The 21,115-nt window shown below is 34.4% G+C and overlaps 2 protein-coding genes across 10 annotated transcripts in view; one reads left to right on the top strand and one right to left on the bottom strand.

The window, feature by feature from the left end:
* Positions 1 to 21,115, bottom strand: part of LOC119085060 (paired box protein Pax-5) — a 77,660-nt gene that overhangs the window by 48,756 nt on the left and 7,789 nt on the right. For 8 of the 9 annotated variants that reach the window (XM_037195291.1, XM_037195294.1, XM_037195299.1 and 5 more), the window contains exons 2-3: positions 20,114 to 20,271; positions 19,849 to 19,890 (exon numbers count right to left, since the gene is read on the bottom strand). In XM_037195291.1, the coding sequence (XP_037051186.1) occupies positions 19,849 to 19,890; positions 20,114 to 20,261 (190 nt within the window). In that variant the 5' untranslated portion in view covers positions 20,262 to 20,271. The remainder of the gene's footprint in view (positions 1 to 19,848; positions 19,891 to 20,113; positions 20,272 to 21,115) is intronic. The other variant, XM_037195295.1, reaches the window with a different exon arrangement.
* LOC119085063 lies at positions 14,082 to 14,833 on the top strand. Its single transcript, XM_037195304.1, has 2 exons — positions 14,082 to 14,541; positions 14,603 to 14,833. Exons 1-2 carry the CDS (start codon positions 14,204 to 14,206, stop codon positions 14,736 to 14,738), a joined length of 474 nt encoding a protein of 157 aa, XP_037051199.1. The 5' UTR covers positions 14,082 to 14,203; the 3' UTR covers positions 14,739 to 14,833.

Raw genomic sequence — 21,115 nt, 5'->3', positions numbered from 1 at the left:
ACGGTATGCACAAGTTTTTCTTTCGTTGTTGTTGCAATTTCGCATTTATTGCTTGCACACAGCAGATGATAAATATTCGTTGGTTGAGCACTTTTTATATCTTTCTACCGGCGAGGAATAAGAAAATGCATCGAACAGAAATGAAAAAATTTCTTGTGTTCAATTTCATAGATATTATGAAACATATTGGATCGAGAAATCGTGCACTAGCTGTACCTACAGTTTCGATTTTTTGTCCATTTTATATTCGTACGGATATTATTGTTTATAGCCAGACAAACGACTTGATCTGTAAACAAGTCTTAATGTCTGATTAATTCATTTGACATGATTCTCATAATTTTCGATATGATTTATGATTGGGACAAGTGGTGTGAATAGTTATTTGAAAGAATTCCTTTGAAATTCAACAAATTTTTAGCCAAAGTCAGTAAATCTGGAGGAAAGTCTGAACGATTTTCCATCATCTCTATCGACAAAATTAATCAGAATCATTTACCCTTATATAAACGGCAAGCATACCGAAACAAACATCATTCAATCTACTACTTCATCTGTGTTTGATACAAAATCTATCTCTTCCACATTTTGATCATTATGTCGTTATAAAAGAGAACACTAGCCAGAGCGTATCGTTTATTCTTGTCGTCATTGTCGATAGCAGATGACTTCCATCTTTTCATCCCTTCATGCAATTTTCATCTAGATTTGTTGTTCAATTTCAATATGCAAACAGAATTTCTCATTTATTTAATCGATCGATTTCATCTCAATATCAATTAATTAATGAAAAAAAGCGATGTAATCCTTTTAACAGTATTCGGTTCATGTATCACAGTTTAATAATCAAACTAAAAAAAAAATAACGCCAGGCAGACACACACACCAAATGCATACCCATTAACATGACCGCTCAACGCATAGCAACACTAATTCCATTTAAGAGCATATATTACACTGTACAACCATATCCACAATCCACGGCAATGTTTTACCATTGGAAATTTATGCTCCATGCCAAACAGAACTATTCGCAACAAATAAATATAAATATCAGTTCGGTCGAGAGAGAAAATAGTGATCAATTTACAGTCAAGAATGAAAACTTTCAATTAGCGCTACTAAATCTCGTTGAAAATTAATGTGTGTATTGATTCAGTTAATTGATGAGGTGGTGTGGCTTGGCATGGCGGTTTCGATATGATTATTTATTGTGTTTGATGAAAGAGTTTTTTTTTTGTAAATTTAATTCTTCATCAAGCCGAGAAATTTGTAATCGAAAAGGAAAACGGATAAGTTTTTAAAATGCGAAAAGAAAAACGTTTGAAAACAAAACAAAAATTAATTGCGTAATTTCGAAGATAATTTGCTATTTAAAGCTGAAGTGACTAATTGCACCCAAGTAGAAAAAAAAAGATAAAAACAAAAGAACGACCCACGAAGCCATTGCTACTCATGAAAGGGTACGAATAACGAGAAAGTTGTTTTTTCGTTACGTATTCTCTATGTGAAAAATTGTAGAGTACAAAGACACTGTTATGTGTTTCATGGCACAAAATAGAACTTGGTAAAAAAATTAAGGTCAAAGCGACGAGAGGCCGTAGATCACTCTAGTGTTTTTTTTGTCGCCCTGAAAATTGTTATATTCGAATGTCCGATCTACGAAATCCCTAGTAGTGCACTCACTGCACTTTGAAAGAAAACACATCGAAAACTGGTATTTCACATAACTAGGGATGAAAAGTAGAGTTTTCGTGTGCATTTTGTTGATCCGAGACGAAGCCAAGGTAACCAATAACCAACCACATGTAAACGAGCCTTGGGCATAAAATTCAGTTTGAAAAGTTCTATACGCATTTGTTGTGGACGGTTGACCATTTTCACTAGTCGCTATCACTTCGTTCGAACAAAAGTGTGTAAAATAATAGTAATGACGGACAGAGTAGAAAAACAATTCTCACCCTTTTCAGAGTATCACCAGGGTGATTCATGCAAGGTTGACGTGAAAACCTTTTTTCAGCGGATTAAAAGATCACTTAAAAAGCCATATGGGCGAAGGCTTCTTGCAAAGAGATATCAATTTTCTTTCACAATACCGGTAAAATAGATAACATGAACTTAGCTACGGTTATATCGACTTCTTACATTCAATTTAGCTATTAGCACACCAGGATGCGAATAGCACCGCGGCCAACAAAAATATCACATTAATTCTTTTTTTGTTCAACAATTTTCAAAGCCATTGTTCACTAAATCATTTACGTGTATTCATTTGCTGTGAAAAATACACCTTGTGGCGCGGGAAAATGATTTCGATTTAACATTGAAATAATAAACACAGCCATTTAACCTTGAAGTTGTGTGGTAAAAATTATGTCTTGTGTTGATTAGTGTATGACGTTATTTAAACTATTAGATAATAACTACGCTCAAATTAGCGAAGTTTGCAGATCGTTATTGTTATTGAAATTATAGATAAAAGTTTGTTTGGTAATTTGGTTGGATAAATTGACACAGCCTACAAAAGTAGAATTTTGTTAGATACATGTACCGCTACACGGTTACGTTCGTTCCAAGGTTTACTTGAAATGTGCCGAATCCTGACATTTTGCTATACCCTAAATGTCAGCCCTTCCAAGTGAGGGCGAAATCCAGAAATCAAACTTTGTAGGCTTTTTTTCTCTTGTAAACTCAGGTGAAAACATTTTTATTTTCTCAACTCCTATGATCCCGTGGGATCGATAGTAGGTTACATTGGGTGCTGCGAAAGTAATTCATTACATGGGGTAACAGTTTTGTGATAAAAGCAAACTCACAAGTGTGATTTTGGGTAACACGCCTCGGTAACTTTTTCGACAAGTGAGAAGAGCCGAAAGCAAGGTATGCAACTACACTTGTCGAAAAACCGTTGCCGAAGAATGTTGCTCAAAAACACACTTTTAAGTAATGAAGTACGTAGCAGCATCCACTGAATTCTGGTTTTCTACTTGCCCCATTACAAACTTGATTTCCATACAGGAAAGTAAATGGAAAAAAAATTATCCGAAAATAGTCCACATGTAATGGATCATTTTCGCATGGGGCAAAACGCTATGTAATGGTTGAGTTTCGGATGGGGCAGGTAGTAAAGTTCATACGAAAATATTTTGAAGTAAAGATGTGACAGTTTTAGTTATTGAACTGTTAATGTATCGCTTTTCCCTTCTAGAAGGATCACGGAAATAATGGTTGCTAATTCAAGAGATGGCAAAACTGAGTTTATTTGCTATTTAAATTTCTGTATTAAAATCTAAAATTTTCTATGACACTGCTTGAGCCTGACACTGTATACAAGAAGTAATCTACTTCTGATGTTTAATGGCTACCGAATACTGTATAGGAATGGCTAATGTATAATTTTAGATTTAGGTCATGTTGACCATTAATATCCACTGCATTTCCAAAGGCGTACTTTAACTACTTCCACAAAGTCAATTCAATGGCAGCGAATATTGTTTAAGGTCTCTAAGAATTAATCTTGCGGCTATATTAGCCTTGCAAAAACTTTCCGCGTTCCAATTTTTGCTTCATTTTTGTTTCATCATTTTATTTAAAGTACTTATAACAGGTTAATGTGTTTAAATCTTTTCAAATCCGATTCCAACAATAAAGAACCATAAGAAAATGCTATTTTATATATGTGAACATTAACCATCCACACAGCAACACATATTTACCGACACCGATAACTTGTGTAGAAGATACAAAGCAATCAATTTTAAAAGAGTGAAATTAGCTCACGATTATTTGAAATAAACTTTATTACGGGCTGCATAGCGTAAATAAATAGATGAACGATCCGAATTGTAACATATCAAACAATATAAATATAAAAGCGCGCGCCAGAATAATGTAAGAAAAGAATAACTTTTCGAAATGGAAAAATGGTCCGAATTGTGATAAAATGGATGATGAGACAATGCCGACTAAGAAGAGGGCATCAACAACAACAGCAACAAAAGGTTAATATTCTGTTCAAACCAACTTTAACAATAGCAATTTGGGGATGAAGGCAGGCGTAGTGGTTATATGTACCTGCAAATAGATATCATCTGACGACTTAAAGTAAATTATTATCCAAGCCGTGGGTGTCCAATGCGGGTCGACAGATTTTATCTATTTGGCTGTAAATACCTCTCGCCTGTAAAATTGCTCTTTCAAATAAAATGTTTGATACTAACAATTCTTGTCTCGGGGGGTGACGAACGTTCTGCTGGTGATTGATAAACTATAAAACGCACATAACGAAAATGTCACAAAAAAACTTAATTAAAATTTACTTCGCATGACAGAGTCAAAATAATAGTCCATCCAACAACAACTGCTGACCAAACAGCACAATACCCTTCCCATTCCAATCATAATGACAGCAAAAATTGATAATAATCGAACCTAAGAACTAAGAACATTCGAAAAGTTATGACTAGATGGAAAACGATTTCTTTTTATCGCAACAAAGGTGTTTCTGCTGCAGCACGTGGATGGTTTAAATTATTGTATTTAATAGAATCGATATGAAAATGGATGAGTAGTCGTGAATTTGAATCTTTTTTAAAAGAAATTACAATAAATTGATTTTGGATTTAAATAAACCGATTCCAAGATAAAGAGGTGATCGTAATTTAACACAGAGATATTTTTAGCAATTCAAGAAGGAATAATGGAAACACGAATAGTTCTCTCGTAAGCTAGCCTAGGATTGATCCTCAAAAAATCAATTTTTTCTCAAACAGAGAAAGAACAGATAGGGCACAGGAACATATTTGTTCCTTGTAGTTACTCAGTTACTTAAGTTCTGAAGTCATTAAATATGTATTAAAGAATCTTTTAAAAATGTTGGCAAAATCACCTCCATACTCATTATGAATGCAAGCTTCAAAAACATGGCTCAAATTCATTCAAAAAGTGGTCATAGTTGACAGCTGTCAAATATTAGGGGTAAACCATAATGGTTCATAAAGTTCGTAAGTATGGTAATTACGTGAACTTTTGACAGTTCTCCCATATATTTTATGTCAAAAGTGTATGAAATCGCCATCCTCCCGAACTTTACGAACCATAATGATTTACCCCTACTATTTTATATGAAATGGTTTTTGTACAGTGTTTTACAATTGTGCGTGACACACTGTCAAGTTTCAGTACCCTGTTTAGAGTACCACGAAATGTGTGCTCATGTAAATAAGCTCTTGCTTTATTGACTTATGTATGAGTGATTTAGGCGGGAAAATAAAAAAAAAATTTAAAAGAAAACAGCCGAGTCTTAATGGCCAAAAACAACTGAGTGAAAACAAATGCCCAACTCAACTCGGTATTCATAAGAAATCACTGCAACTCCAGGAAATCCGAAACTCTGCAGTAAAATTGAAAAAAAAATCATAAATTGAATTGACCCATTATTCAAAAACGAACGGTACAAGAACACTCTTACTCTTTTCCATGAAGTTCACATAACTCGATGAATATCCAATTTCTAATGTAATTCATTGAACATCGATAAAAACAATTCGCCATCATTAAAAGATTATCCAACGATAAAACGGTAGAAACATGAAATGACTGCTTGCTGGGTCTTGGGTGCATGCGAAGCGTATATATATATGTACACTTTCATGCAACAACGTACGTGTACCACAGGCAACAAGAGAACTCATTAAAAAATTTACTCCGTTTATCATTACCAATATATCTTCTAATAATCCAGCAGTTTAATCAGCAATGATCACTCTGATCTCTTATTAGCACGTGCTAAATCGATGTGGGTATTTTTATACTGCGATTAATTTGATGTTGAGTGCTCGGGTGTACATAGAGCAACGAGATATGGTTATAATTGCCGGTATTATAATTGTAATAATTTGTAATTTTCGCAAAGATTTATAATATTTATGAAAGGAGGAAAATTGCTCTGTGCGTGAAATTATGTGTCATGCTGAGAAATTGGTTTAACAGAAGTTTTATGCGTCTTGTATGAATGTGCAGATTATTTTAATGGAAATGCTACTACTCGATATGCATAGCAGAGTATAATATTGAGAAATGGCTGTGATATTTGCGTGCGTTTTCCTATAATGAAAATACGATTTCAACGGCCTTCTTCTACATATATAAGCTTTTAGAAAGCACAGTTCATCTGTTATCTGGTTGAAGATGTTGTGCTAGCCGCTTAAACTTTTAGAATAACCTTCTATGCCAGCCGAGCGCGAAGCTTCGGTCCTGGCTTCGGTACTCAACTCATTCCTCCAAAGATTCCGTTATGGGTGCATACTGCACATACAGGTTCGTAATCTATCTAATGATCGACGAAGTACCTGTTGCATTGCCATTAAACGATTAAATGCTGGAAAACACTTTCGCTGAACATGAAACATTAGTTTACTTGACTACCTACACCCCAAGACATTCGATTAATAAATCACAAACTCATTTCATCGATTTAAACTAAAGGAAACTAAATATCACACTTTCCATCAAATCAAATAAATCGTGAAATGAGCAGACGTCACTTCTCACTCCTCATACTACCTACCTACAACTACCAGAGCGACAAAACATTTTGCGGAATGTTTTTTTATCGAAAATAATTTGCAAAGAAGACATGACACCATAATCCCATCCCACACAATAAGAAACACATAACTATGCACACAGCCATTATATTGCCACATCGATAAAATGAACAAACTAATAAAATGTTTTGTCCACGTTCTCTTTTTTGGTGTATAACACCAACCAATATGTATTATTATCTCGGGTACATGGATTCTATTCCGATTCAAATACACCTAAGAATTGTAATTTATAATTATTGTTTGTGTAACGGTCATACTGCACTCTTATAACTAGCTATATGTATGCATATAGTTGCCAGCAGACAAATCGTCAAATTCAAACGAATTCAAAAGTCCTCTGCGGTTAAGACAACAATCGTAACACACAACGAAAAATTAAGCTTGGAACACTACTTTTTTGTCCGAAAAGATTGAATGTAACATTGGTCATAACGAACATACAATGCGGACAATATGGTGTACACGGTTACACGTTTTCAAATAATTTCGTTATAAATGTTTAACACGAGCCGTAATCAAATCAACAACATTTTATACAACGAGCGTGGAAATTGCATTTTTGTATACTGAACGCCATAATATCAATGGAATGCTCACGAATAATTTGAATGTTTTTTCAGTAATGGTTTAGCACATTTATTTATAGAACTAAGGTGTATCCTTCTATGGAGTGTGGGTGTATGGTCTGTGTGTTTTTCTTACTTATTTCCATGGAAATTATGTCAAAGGGTCAGTGTAATAGTTTTGCAATAGAATAAAGCAAAATGTGTGCATGGGCATGTAGCTTACATCTATCAAAGTTGAAACAATTTCTGTATTAATTAAGCGGGAAAAATGCGATTGTAGGTCCGCTAGGGGTATACCAGACGAATACGAAAACAGCTCGGGAAACAGGTTCATAAAAACAAAACATTCTTTTGCAAATAGTGTCACAGTCCTACCAAAATTGAAGCTTTCTATACAGATGAGAGCCCCTGGAATATCCTGGAATATTGAGCAGTCAAAGGTCTGACATGTTCTTATATAAGTTGAGTGCTACCACAACAAGAACCCTGCATGGTAGCATGGGTGAGTATTGCCAAGCTGTTGCTTTACTCGGTACAATATTGTTGGAAAGTGTAAATGCAACCCTTAGAACCTTGTGGACATTTTCCGATTAATTTACAGAAGTACCACAACAATTCGGCTATTACTAACAATGCCAGCCTCCCACAGACGAGCTGACTATCCATAAAATTTCACTTTCAACTTGCAATGGAAATGCGTAACATTATACAATGTAGGAGATAACCGCTATGGAGAAACGTATACATATTTGTATAGTTAACGGTTTTAACTGGGATAATCGCAGCCATAACTTAACCAATTCAAATCCATTACAATTACTTTCGGCTTGGTGCAATAGTCTAAAAATTGAAAAATTTATGTTCAATCACATGGTCGTTCATTATAAAAACAATTCCTCTCTAACAACGCTCTTATTTCCAGAATGAAACGATAAGTAAAATTCGCTGTAAAATCGGTGCAATAAAAGTTGCTTCAGAAAATTATGTAATAATGGAGAAATTGCAAGCATCTATACCTCCAGGACACAAATATATAATTTTATGTTTTTCGTATTTTCAGTCGATAAACATGATGGGAGATAGCAGAAACCTGACAGGCGGTTCGGTCTTACAGTCTTTTTTGTGAAATGTGGATCAAAATGCGTTGTCTTGGTGTAAAGTATATGTAGAATTGCAAACGAAGTGTAATTGCAAATTTATGTATTTTATGATCGAACATCCAATAATGATGATTTAGGATCGTGTTAAGCAATTTGCTAAAAACAATTTGCCAAGACTAGCCATCCTTTTTGAGGTTATACTATCTTATTTTAACGTGTTACAGACGGCAAGCATGTGGTCTATTACTTCCATCGATCATCTGTTGATTTCAAATCTTGTACTTCAATTTTTTTTAGCATGCATTTTACTAGATAAAGGACCATATTACTCAGACAGGTTAGACAGGCTGGACAGGTTAATCCAAACGAATAAGAGGTATTCGACCCTAGAAGCCAAACCACTTTCAAAAAAATCCTCGACGCTTGTGTGACTAGTGCGAGATGATCAAAAACCAAAAAAACATGCACTTTTCTTACAGATATTTCTCGAGGTAATTCATGTTCTTTCAGGGCAAATAGTGTCTTGTGGGGGTTGGAACGAATCTACAATGAAATATGACTGTTTAAACACTTCAACTTCTTATAGTTCATCGCAGATTCTTCCAAACCCCAAAGGACTCTACTTCTCCTGAAAGAACATGAAATTACCTTTCTAATGACACCCCACACGACCATTAAGCTGTTTTATACCTCGAGAAATTTCTGTAACAAAAATTTCATATTTTTGGTTGTGGATCATCTCCCACAAGCCACACCATCGTCGAGGAATTTCTTTGAAACTGGTTTTGGCTTCTACGTCCTTTCCAGTCACACATAAAATAGACCACTGGAAAATGTACTGTTTTTGCATAGAATCTCTCTTGTGAATTTGATTCAAGTGGTGTCATTCCGCGCTCTGCCATGAACTCCCAGCTCAATATCGGTAGTTTCTGAAAACCTGCAGCAATAATTGTCGTCGTACATCATTCGACTTTTACATAAATAATTGTGATTCCCATTAAATTGCAGCAAGTACTTTCGTTAAAGTGAACCTTTTTCATAAAAGAAAACAGCCAACCTATAACATCGATTACAATGGAATTGTCTGATTTTTAATTTATTTTACCTGTAAATGCACACCTATATATACACTAACTATCTATATCTGACATGTAGTGCCTGTGTACATTTAAAATTAATGCGAGACAAAATAATAAAAAAAAAACATTTTTTCACCGAACGGAAGTTACGATTTTCTCACGTATATAATCTCTGGACAATTGTAGTCTCGGTGATTTTTTTTCGTTTCGTTCTTTTTTTTTGATATTTTTATTCAATGAAGAATACAAAGTCTCAGTTTAAAATCAAATTTGATTCGGAATACTGTTCTTGGTTAAAAAATTCTCTCATTGTCGGGCTATTTGGTGCGAGTAATATCTTTTAATGAAATTTAAATTCACATGAAAACTGGAATGCGCTGGTATTCGATGGAAAAAGATGAGACCAGGGGAAAAAAGTTTTTTTTTTCTTTAAATTTATTCAAATTCAACTTATTACTTTGACTAATTTCGAATGTTATACTCAAAATATCCATTTAAATTGATTTGTCAAAATCTCTAACAAATTACACTGGTGATGCTTCCCATGGGCCACCGATGTTCCCGTATACAATAAGATCCCCTTCCATAAACATCGCACCGAAGTTCATATATTCTTCTTCATCGAGATAGACAATACGTTATAATATACATGAGATCATGTTTTACACAATCACAAATCCCGTGTGTGCTATATCATTTCATTTTAGTATGACAATGATGCATAGCACTACAGTAAGTATTAGATACTCATGATATCATACGACAGCACATAATACAATACATTTTCGAATAGATTCGGTCCTTTATACAATAAGATGGTGTGTGTTCGGCAAAAAATGAAACCCCAAGATTAGCTTTGAAGTCACAGTCCGTGAAATATGACTCCCCTTTAAATGGAATTGTGTGCTGCGTTAAATATCTGATGCGGATGTCTTTCCTTTACGGTAAAGGTAAAGGTCTTTTAACTTTAAATTGAAGCTATGAATTCTATTCGTACATTATTAGATAACTAATAACACGAGGTCTGAAATGAGAACTATAGGACTCTAAGAAGGTTTGAGCATGAATAAATACAGAATGGGGGCGTGTTCAATTAGTGAATTATAAGAAAAATGAAACTACATTCAACTTCGTTTCGAATAGTCTGACGATGTCAATAGACGTTTTTTGATAGTACAGACATGTTGTAAATGTCTAAATTGTAATTTCGTTGAACAAATAAGAATCTAGATTTGTATTATCTGAACTTTTGTCAGGTAAGCAGTCGCAACAGGTATGAAATACTTAAATAGAAAATCTAGATTTTCATTTGTTAAACAAATTTTGTGTGGAATCATTTACGGTGGCGGGACATTTCCACACCGTCAATATCGTCAGGAACGATATTATCGTTTTTTTGGACGATACTATCGTCTAAAAAACGATACTATCGTCTAAAAACGTTTAGTTTTGGGTGGTAATATTGTCCAGGACTCAATTTTACTCAGAGGTGCAGCAAGAACCGAATTCTCTTCCAAAATATCGAAAAACAATTGTCAGAGGAAATCACCTACACATCAGTGTTTAAAAAAGGCGTTTAGTTCGTCCCTAAATAATTCATCTTTTTACGAAATGAATACCAACTTTGATTGTACATGAAAAGCGTTTTAACACGCCGAGCGATCCGGCCCATTGCCCCGGAGCGAAGCGGAGGGCCGCAATGCGAGCCGGGCGCCGGAACGGTGTCGGAACTTAGGAGTTAATTTTTTTTTCTCGCATCGTCTCATAATTAGTCTGTGTAATTTTTCTATATAAAATTTAAATTTACGGAACCAAATGAACCAATTTTTAATATATATTTGCCGTCTATAAAAAGGTGTTTATCTACAAGATTTTTTGTTTCGCCTTCAACAACCATCCAGAACGATAATATCGCCCAGGACGATATTATCGTCTAGAATTTTTATTTTAAATAAATTAAAAACGATATTATTGTCCTGGACGATATTATCGTCTCAAATTTAAAAAAATAAATTAATTAAAAACGATATTATCGTCCCAAAAATTATCGCCCAGTACGATAATATCGTCCAAAATAACGATAAATTTGTTCAGAAAAAGAAAATAACGATAATATCGTCCAGCGGATATTTTCAGCCAGTACGATATTATCGTCAAAAAAACGATATTATCGTTTTTTGAACTATAATATCGTTTTTTAGACGATAGTATCATCAAAAAAACGATAGTATCGTCCAAAAAAAACGATATTATCGTTTTTTTAAACGATAATATCGTCAAGAAAACGATAATATCGTCCTGAAAATATTTTAAAATTTATAATTTTAGACGATATTATCGTCCTGGACGAAATTTGTTTGGACGATAATATCGTTTTTTAGACGATAGTATCGGCTAAAAAACGATACTATCGTTTTTTGGACGATACTATCGTTTTTTGGACGATACTATCGTCTAAAAAAAAGATACTATCGTCCAAAAAACGATACTATCGTTTTTTAGACGATACTATCGTCTAAAAAACGATAATATCGTTCCTGACGATATTGACCGTGTAGTTATGTCGCCTCATCATCATTTACAAGTCTCAACAACTTCCAACATAGAAATCATGTTGATTTTCACGTCTCTCTACATGTAAATCAATTAAATTTCATTTTTCTTATAATTCGCTAATTGTAGACATCTCTTCATTTATCATATATTTATTCACAAAAAAAGTCTGATAAATTATTTATAGAACTATCAACGCCCCTAATGCTACCTCATCTCCAATAAGTATGTTCAGCCGTACAATCCGCTAGAAAATCAAGAGATCAAGACTGTTGAAGACATAATTTACCACAATTCGGGACGTTGAGTCTCTCTTTATTTTAAATTACAAAACATTTCCTTGCGGTCTACCATAAAAAAATCCAATAGCAGCAACGCTAATATTCCCTATACATTTAGTTCGGCATGACCTCGTGTATGTGAACTGGTAGTATAAATATATTTCAATATTTTTTACAATATAAAAAAAAAACAGAAAGAAACAAAACTCTTGATCGGTTAATATGTTACACAGTCGCAGAGTTAACAGCAGCACACATGTATTTATGATTTCGAAATGGATACAAAACATTTTTTTGCAGAAACAATTTAATCGCAATGTGTACATCATAATTTATAAAATGTTCAAAGACCCACCCACATTTTAGATTAGATAAATAAATAATCTCGTGTACAACACACACAGATGGGACAGTTTTCAATATAAAATTGGAAAAATCAGAATGGCGAACAATATTGTAAATTACATTTTCGAAAAACGGTTTCGGTAAATTGAAGACTAACAAAATGAATGAACGTCAGCGTTCATAAAAACGTGGTGCTGGGAACTGGAATGCTAAATTGAACTGCAACATATAGTTGAACAATAAAGTGCTCCTATTAGATGTTATGTTGCATTGTGCAACATTTCAATAAAGTCATAAATAATAAATGAACTATCCTCATAAGCAACTACTGTTGAGAGAGAGACAAAAAAAGACATTCTTTGTGCATTTATTTTATATTTTATAAAGACGTCAATAATAAATGCAAAGTGGCTTGTGCCGAAGACCACGACACACGTCGCAAAATAAAATTGAAGCAAAAAAAGTGAACACAACAACCAAATGGAGAAAAAAAAGAACTGTTGCACACTAAACATGTAACTGATTTTCTCCCGTACATGTATCATAAAATATAACTTAACTTGCCAACAGAGAGCATCATATATATATATACAGCACACAGTGGCCAATATATATATATCGAACTAATGTACAATGCATTTTGTATTGCAATTCTTCTTTATAATAAAAACCAAAGAACATACAGAAGAGTCTCTGACATTAGAATGTGCATGGAAAATCTACATATCCACACCAGGTTATTATATCCATTAATTTACAAACAAAAAGTAATGATAAATTGAATCTGCTGTTATATCTGTTCGAAATATGCAATGCGGCTGAGTTTTCCATTTGAATCCATCGGTTTTGTTTGGAAATTTATTTATTATTCGATTTGGTGCACAATTATAATTAAGAGCTGAATGGGAGACTCTCATATTTTAGCCTCCATAGTCAATTTAACATCTAAATAGTTTCAGGTTCGTTTGCAAAATGCGTTGTGGGTTTTGCCTCTGGGGAAATTTTCTGTATTAAAACCGAAGGAACTGGGACATAATCCTATGATTGGTATAATTTCGATGCGAAGACATTACTTTAGTCGTCTGGTCGCTTATGCTTCTCAGACTTAATGGATTGGTCGATCAAAATTAAATTGATTTGTCAATTATATTGACTTCCTTCGTAGATGTTGGTATTGACGTAGGTGCCCGTTTTCAGACCGATAATTAAAGAGCACTTGGATATGCTAAACAAACAGTTATTGAAACGTGTGAGGGTTGACCCGAAGGCCATGGAAAATACACCTTCCATGTGTTAATAACACCTGATGTAGGTAGGTGGCATAAATCGTACTTAGATGAGGATAGGGCTTCCTTTGGTCATTTGATTCAGTGCCGCCTTTAGCTTTTGGGCGCCATCGGGAAATTCGAAAAATTGGCGCCAATTTGTTGAAGTTAAATTTTTGTAAAGGATTTTGGGCGCCATTTTCTTCTGTTCTACTTCGGGCGCCACTGGCATTTGCCCATTTTGCCCATATGGAAAAGGCGGCACTGATTTGATTTGATCACAAAAATGATCGGAGTTGCCTCATCTAAAAATTCGATCCTCACATCACAGAAAGCAATTTACAACAAGGAAACTGTCGATTAATATATTATTAGACGTGTGTTCATTTCAATAACTTAAAAAATGGAAAGAAACTCTACTGAACAAATTGCAATGAATAATGCACGGTGTGTGATGAGTGCTATCGCGCAAAATGGATCAATTACACACAACGATTTGCTCGCAAGTTTTGCGCAGTGTACTGAAGAGCCAATTGATCAGATCAAACATGAATTGAAGCATGTCCTAAGCAACGGCGTAGCCGGTGGATTCATAGTCAAAAAGGGCAATAAGTATGAGATACCGGGATATGATTCGCTATATGAAACTGATGCAGACAAAGGATGTGAATCGGCTGCACCGAAAACCGTAGCGTTCAGTGTGGAAGCAGGAAGTGGCGTCGAGATAAAGATTTCGATCGGGTACAATCTTTTGACAGTTTGGGAATCGTGGATTTCTTAAGCGAATGATCACAATTTTCAGCACTACCAAGGGTAAAAGAAAGGCTGATGATGAGGCTGAGACGTGTTCATCTACATGCTCAGTACGTTCCACCAAAAAGAAAAGAATGTATGAAGATGATGATGACGGTGAGGATTTTCGTGGTTTTGAAAGTTGAAAGAAATTAGAGAGGTCGAAACGTTTGTGTCAAATTTTAACGTTTAAAATAATAAAAATTCTGCGTTAGCAAACCTCAAACGACATTGTGAAAGAGGTTTATTGCGGGTATGTTGGACCCTTCTCATAATTACCCTGAGCTTATCACTTATGTTAGTCGTCTCGAATGAATGTCTCGAAGTAATGCAAGAAGTTACAGCAAACTATGATGCGTCGAATGCAGCAATGCAATTAGTTAAAAAAAAATACGCAAAAATGTAACGATTCGCTCAATCAACCTCGGTGGAATAAAATTTTATTTGTATCTTTCCGATTGATTGGTCCAACGGATACGCATTAAACATTCCAAATTCTATTTTCGTTAGAAAATGACTTTTTCTCTACATGCAAAACTGTACAAAGTATCCGAATTTTCATCTGTGTGACAAATAAATGCCGCCCTTTACACAGAATCTTAACGATCCGTTCACCGCCATTATTTATCTCTCTTGTGGACCACACGCATTACTGTAACTGAAATGGTTTTAATGCTAACGATATGTGTGAATTGGAGGCTTTAAAAACGCAGTGCACGTTCTTTTTTACGATTCGGAAGTAGGCATAACACACAAATTGATAAACAAATCATTTTGTTGACGGAAAAATTAATGTTTGTTTTGTGACGAGTTCAGTGCAGATATTATGATGGATCATCAGTAAGTGTAATTTAACTGCCAGCGGTGGCAACAACAAAAAATTGAAAATTGTTTTTATGGCAGTTGGATGTTGTTCTATGAGGTCATGTGTTCATTTTTAGATCGAAGTAATTTAGTGGTTTGGTAACGGTTTGTGCAGGATGATTTTGATCTATTCGAGTTTCAATTATTGACAACAGATTTTGATTGTATACCGTTACGACCGGGAAAGGAAATTTTATATAATAATAAAATAGACATAACCAGTGACGACGATGAAGAAGTAAAAAACGATGATACTGATACTGTATCATAGCGATAACTAGAATCACGATGCACCCGATTATATATTACGGTCTTCTTTGCAGTAAACCTTTTGGGGAGAGTGATGCAAAATCTTTTACTTCAATTGTTGAAACACAAATTTCATATCGCTTAGCTTAGGCCAGAGTTTATCGGGTATTATTGTTGATAACAGATGCAGGGTTGACATTTGTGAAATTTAACGAAATTTGACGAAATTTCGCGAAATTTCATTAATCTCACTAATAAAAGGTTACCAACAAAAACACGCAATAACCTCTGGTCCAAGCGAGATTATATAAGAAAACTTATTTTAAAACAATAGAAGTAAAAGATTTTGCGTCACTAAAAAGGCTAACTAAAAAGAAAACAGTATCAATACTCGACTGATATGCTTGCCGTGTGGGATAGGTTTAATTATTATCAATAGTTACAAATAGTTATTTTGCTACCGCATGCTGAAAGGTTTATTCGCCTAAATAGTGTTAAATTACCGCGACTTCGTCTCGCTTATTTCTAACATCGTTTAGCGAATTCGAAAACCTTTCAGTATGCGTTAGGAAAATAACTATTTCAGTTGGTCTCTTTGATGATTAGCAAATCTGATGGGTCCGCATTTTCAACAGAGAGATGATAATTGGGCGACCAGTCACCAAATTATCATCTCTCTGATTTTCAAACGTGGAATTCTGTGTTCGAAATATATTCTGTAAGAAGACTAAGGGGTCTAGTGACCACTCGCAATGTTGTTTTTTTTTTCAGGAATGGTGAAATCAACTCAAACCAATTTACTTCTTCGGGTTTTTTTTGTCGTTTTTTCCGTTTGATTTTACTTTGTAAATAAATTTTTAATAAATTATGAAAGCGTGATAGCCACAAGAGATAATATCAGCAAAAATATGTAAAACATTAATTTAATTAATTAGATAAAACTTTATAAAGTGCATATATGGTGTTGCACTCATTTGAATTTAATGTCTAATAAATCGCCTAGACGGAATATCTTATATTACATTTTCTGTGGATATAATGGTTGGTGTATAATATTGAAAACAACAGGCACATATTTACACATTTCAAAGTTTTATTCTGCAAATAAAATGTGTGTTACATTTGCTGATAATTTTTTTTTTCTTCTCGATTTTAAAAAGAAACGGATTTGTATCTGCAAAACTGGAATAAAAGTCCGCAATACACTTTTCGGTTGTACAGAGAGATTTCACAATGTTGTACGAGTAACTCTAAAGTTGTATGCAAAGGAGTCTAATTTGTTTTCCGTTTTCAATTGTTGGACACAGAGGTAGGCAGGCAGGTAGTTAAGTAATTACAATTATACCGGTCTGTGTTCCACTAATTTTTTATTCTTTCGTTTGAGATTGCTTTTGATAGAGTCAATTTGAAAAGTTTTCCTTAGGCTTTGAGAAACGAGAATCGGATGCTCGATGGGATCGAATTCGGTATGAGCATTTAAACTAGTGTACATGCTTGCGGACCGAAAATCGTAAGTGTCATGCATGTATTATGACTCTTCACAGCATATCTTATACATACTAAAACCAACAGTTTCAAGTCTAATGTTCCTTTCCCGCTTCTACACATAAAACTAAATTTGAACAATTTGCAAAGTCTGTTTGTGCAGAAACATCTTCCCGTCTATCTTTTGCGTGTATCACTCTTCATCAGGTGGAATCTAATTACATAAGTTTAGCATACATTACAGTAATTGCAAGTGCGCAGACAGTTTCGGTGGGCAAACGTTTCTTTCTTTTTGATTTTATTCCACACAAAGTCCACATAAAATCTATGCGTGAGAACGACCTTGAACCGTGAGAAAAATTTGACAAAGTAGACAAAGAGCCAACTGAAGAATCTTCTTCCATCGAGTCGTGTTACTCAACTGAAAACTAACATAAATGCCGGGTCGGAACAATTTATTCACATTCAGCAAACTTTATAAAAGTTATGTGTTGGTGGCATCAGCCTCTCTTTTTCCTTCTCTGTGTAACGTAAAATTGGTTCTTTTTAACCGACGTTTTCATCGTAAATCAGTTTTCATTATCATCTTTGCTGACTCGTCTTGTTGACTCTAACAATAAAACATTGCTTCTTCGAGCCGATGTTTCATTGCAAATATTTAAGTTTTTAGATGAATTTGTTGTGGATGTGTGTACGTTTGCTGTGTGCTTGTACTTGTTATGCACTTACATGAAATGATTAATAAGTGCTTGGGAAATTTGTTGTCCGATTGTGTTAGGAGGCCATGGGCATTGTTTTGTACGAGCATAGATAAATTACAGCCAAAGTAAATATGGAAAATGTTTGATTTTTCATTATGATTGTTATGGGCGATAATAAAAGTTTTTGTAATTATTTTTATGAGTGGAAATATTCATAAAGAATTTTGCTAGAAAAAACGGTTTTTGTTCTCGAATTTGAATACGAAAAATTGATAGACGATTACCAGTCATCATCTCAACGACAATAAACGATAAACTCTAGCGAACTCAGTCTTATAAAGCAAAATGGTAAATTAAATGAAGTAAAAGATTTTGCGTGAATTTGTCAAAAATTAGTTATAGATCAAAAGACGAAACAGACTCTTGTCTAACGATTGTTAAGCGCAAAAGAAGCTCAAAGCCTAAAAAAGTCAAACGAATCAAATTTGAAATCCCATATCGATCATAGGATGTTCCCGCTCATTATAAGCTCACTAGAAGTCATAAACCACCCTGGCATCGAAAATGTATCTATGTAAAAGCGAATGTTCGTCACAAGATGTTGACGGCTGTTATCGATAACGACTGCAAGAATAAACGACACGCTCTGACTAATGTGGTATTATGCATCCAAATCGATGTTCAAAAAATGAAGTAAAAGATTTGAAATCAATTTCTTGAAAATGAAGTAATAGATCTGATAGTAAAACGGCTGATATTCTTGCCGTCTGCCAAAATAAAGTGTCGCTGTTGTTCTAACTACTAGCAATAGTTGTATTATCGAATCTAGTACTTCATTCGATTGAAGGGAATACAATAGATTGATAATTTATTGACTTTAAACGGTCAAAGACTCCACCGCTTATTTTTGTTGGCGCTGTATCGATAACAGATGAATCGTCTAGATGGAATAATGAGCCGATTTGTGATATGGATGCTCAGAGCATACATCAATTAATAGCAAAAATGGATATCCCATTGAACATCATCAAATAGATAAAATTCCAATGGTCTCTAATCACAATAACCAATATTTGCCAAGATAATTGCTGAACAACAAATTTGTTCTGTAATAGCAAAGCAAAAACTAATTACATTTTTAATCGTTTTGCAAAGCTAATAATTGTTATTGTTAACCATATACAACATCGACATTATAATGTTACAAGTATATATCTATCTATCTATCTATATATATGTACAGAGCGGTATAACATGCATTGGAACATAGTAATTTTTATATGAACTCCAGGACCGCAACGGTCACCATAAAAAATTCAGCTGTATCATCAACACATTTTCCACTCGTATCGTTCAGTAAATAATGTGATGCGAGACCAGATACACCGACTACTGACTACACTGTGCGGGTACAGGTTGATAAATTGTTATGAGAATTTTATTATACCAAGTCCGATACTGTAGATCAGAATCAATAAATAACGTAAAGAGTAAAATGGTTAATAAAATTATTATTGGTTTGTGTGGTCATAAATCTGAAGTCTTATTAACCCACAAGAAAAACTAAAAATAAAAAAATGACACAGAAAGAAGTGTATCGTACCACAGCCAACGATAGACCAGCCTATTACGTATTGTACAGCTACACATAGTCATTGTAAATCTACTTTGTATGTTTTATATTGAAATTCAGTTAACTTTTGCAGAAGGAGGTAATTAATGGTAAAAAATGATTAAATTTAATAAGAGAAATCACAAATTCTAAGGTTTCATTGGTTGGAGAAAATTCCATTTTGTGTTGCGTATTTCACGAAACCGACATCAACAACGAAAAAACTGAGATAACTTTTTACGTAAGATATAATACTAATGACCATGCAGTCAATAGGTGGCTAATTCTTTGCTCCTCTTTTTCGATCTCAATAAATTACAAATAAAAGGTGACAAATGTACATACCATCACCGTTCATACTGCCTTGCGAACCGTCATCTAAATAAACAAAAATATTTTTCTGTTAAAATTGGTATTAATTTCAATTTGACGAACTTGTTTCCTGTTTTCAATGAAATTTCCCTGGCAAAATAATTTCCAGAAAATTTTAATCGAACGATTCAACCCCAAATAATTCTGAATCAAAAGCAATGCGTCTCCATTCTCGCAGTGATCAGGACATCGAATTCATTACGTCGTGGCTCAGATTCATCAACAAAACTGAACTTACTTTTTTGTTTATCATCCTGTATGCTGGATAGACAAGTCTGATGCTGGTGCTGCATTAATCCACTGTGATGATGTTGAGATGATGTTAATCCGTGACCATGGTTTAAGTGCTGTAGATGCACGGCTGGTGGAAGCTCCATGCTGATCATAGCACGAGATCTAGAAAATGGATTGGAGAATTTATTTAAAAAAAAAAGAGATTTATGAATGTTATACTAGTTATACTAGCCACCGAGTGATAAACACATATGATTTGTGTGTACAAATCTAGTTCCTAAAAATCACTTATCAACGAGTTCCATGCAACGTTTTTCTCAATAAAGACAGTTATACTGTTAGTCACTGAGTTGAGAAATGGTATATTATAGCACTAGGACCAAAAAGATGTATTTCCGACCCGAGTTTTCACCACCTTGGTCAAAAATTACACCTTTTTGGTCCGAGTATTAAGTAAGTCGCATTGGGATCAATAGTTGACATGTCAAGCATGACTGGAAAGAAAAAGTTGGAAAGAAAAAGTGGGAAGATCTGATTTCTCATTGGCTATTGGCTTATTCTCTATCTGGTGGGAGAATGTGACGTTTTTCGGTACAACTGAATATCAAAGATTTTTTCTCCCAGGCCTGAGCATGACGCAGACAACTTGCGGGATTCACGTCAGGCTCAGATTATTTCTAGGCCTGACATGACCTGAGTTCAACTTGAATTTTTCTTAGTGTAAAATGAAAATATTTTCCCTCTAAAAGTCAGATAACATGTCAATCTGTCTGGTCAGGTTAAGCTATGCTCAGACCGAATCATATTTTACGGAAACTCAGGTCAAGTAATTCTATTTTAGTTCAAATCAGGTTGACAGGTATTTCAGATCAGGTTTCAGGTTGATCTAATCTGTTCCGGAGCTTTATTTTGTTAAAAATAGTAATTTGTTGTTCGACATCAAAGCACATAAGTCATGTGCGATACGTGTATTTAATAGTATTTTCCAACTGTGATTCTTACATCC

Source organism: Bradysia coprophila, unplaced genomic scaffold (genome assembly GCF_014529535.1).
Source record: "Bradysia coprophila strain Holo2 unplaced genomic scaffold, BU_Bcop_v1 contig_94, whole genome shotgun sequence".
In the NCBI taxonomy this organism is placed as follows: Eukaryota; Metazoa; Arthropoda; class Insecta; order Diptera; family Sciaridae; genus Bradysia; species Bradysia coprophila.
This window is presented reverse-complemented; position numbering and strand designations above follow the sequence as displayed.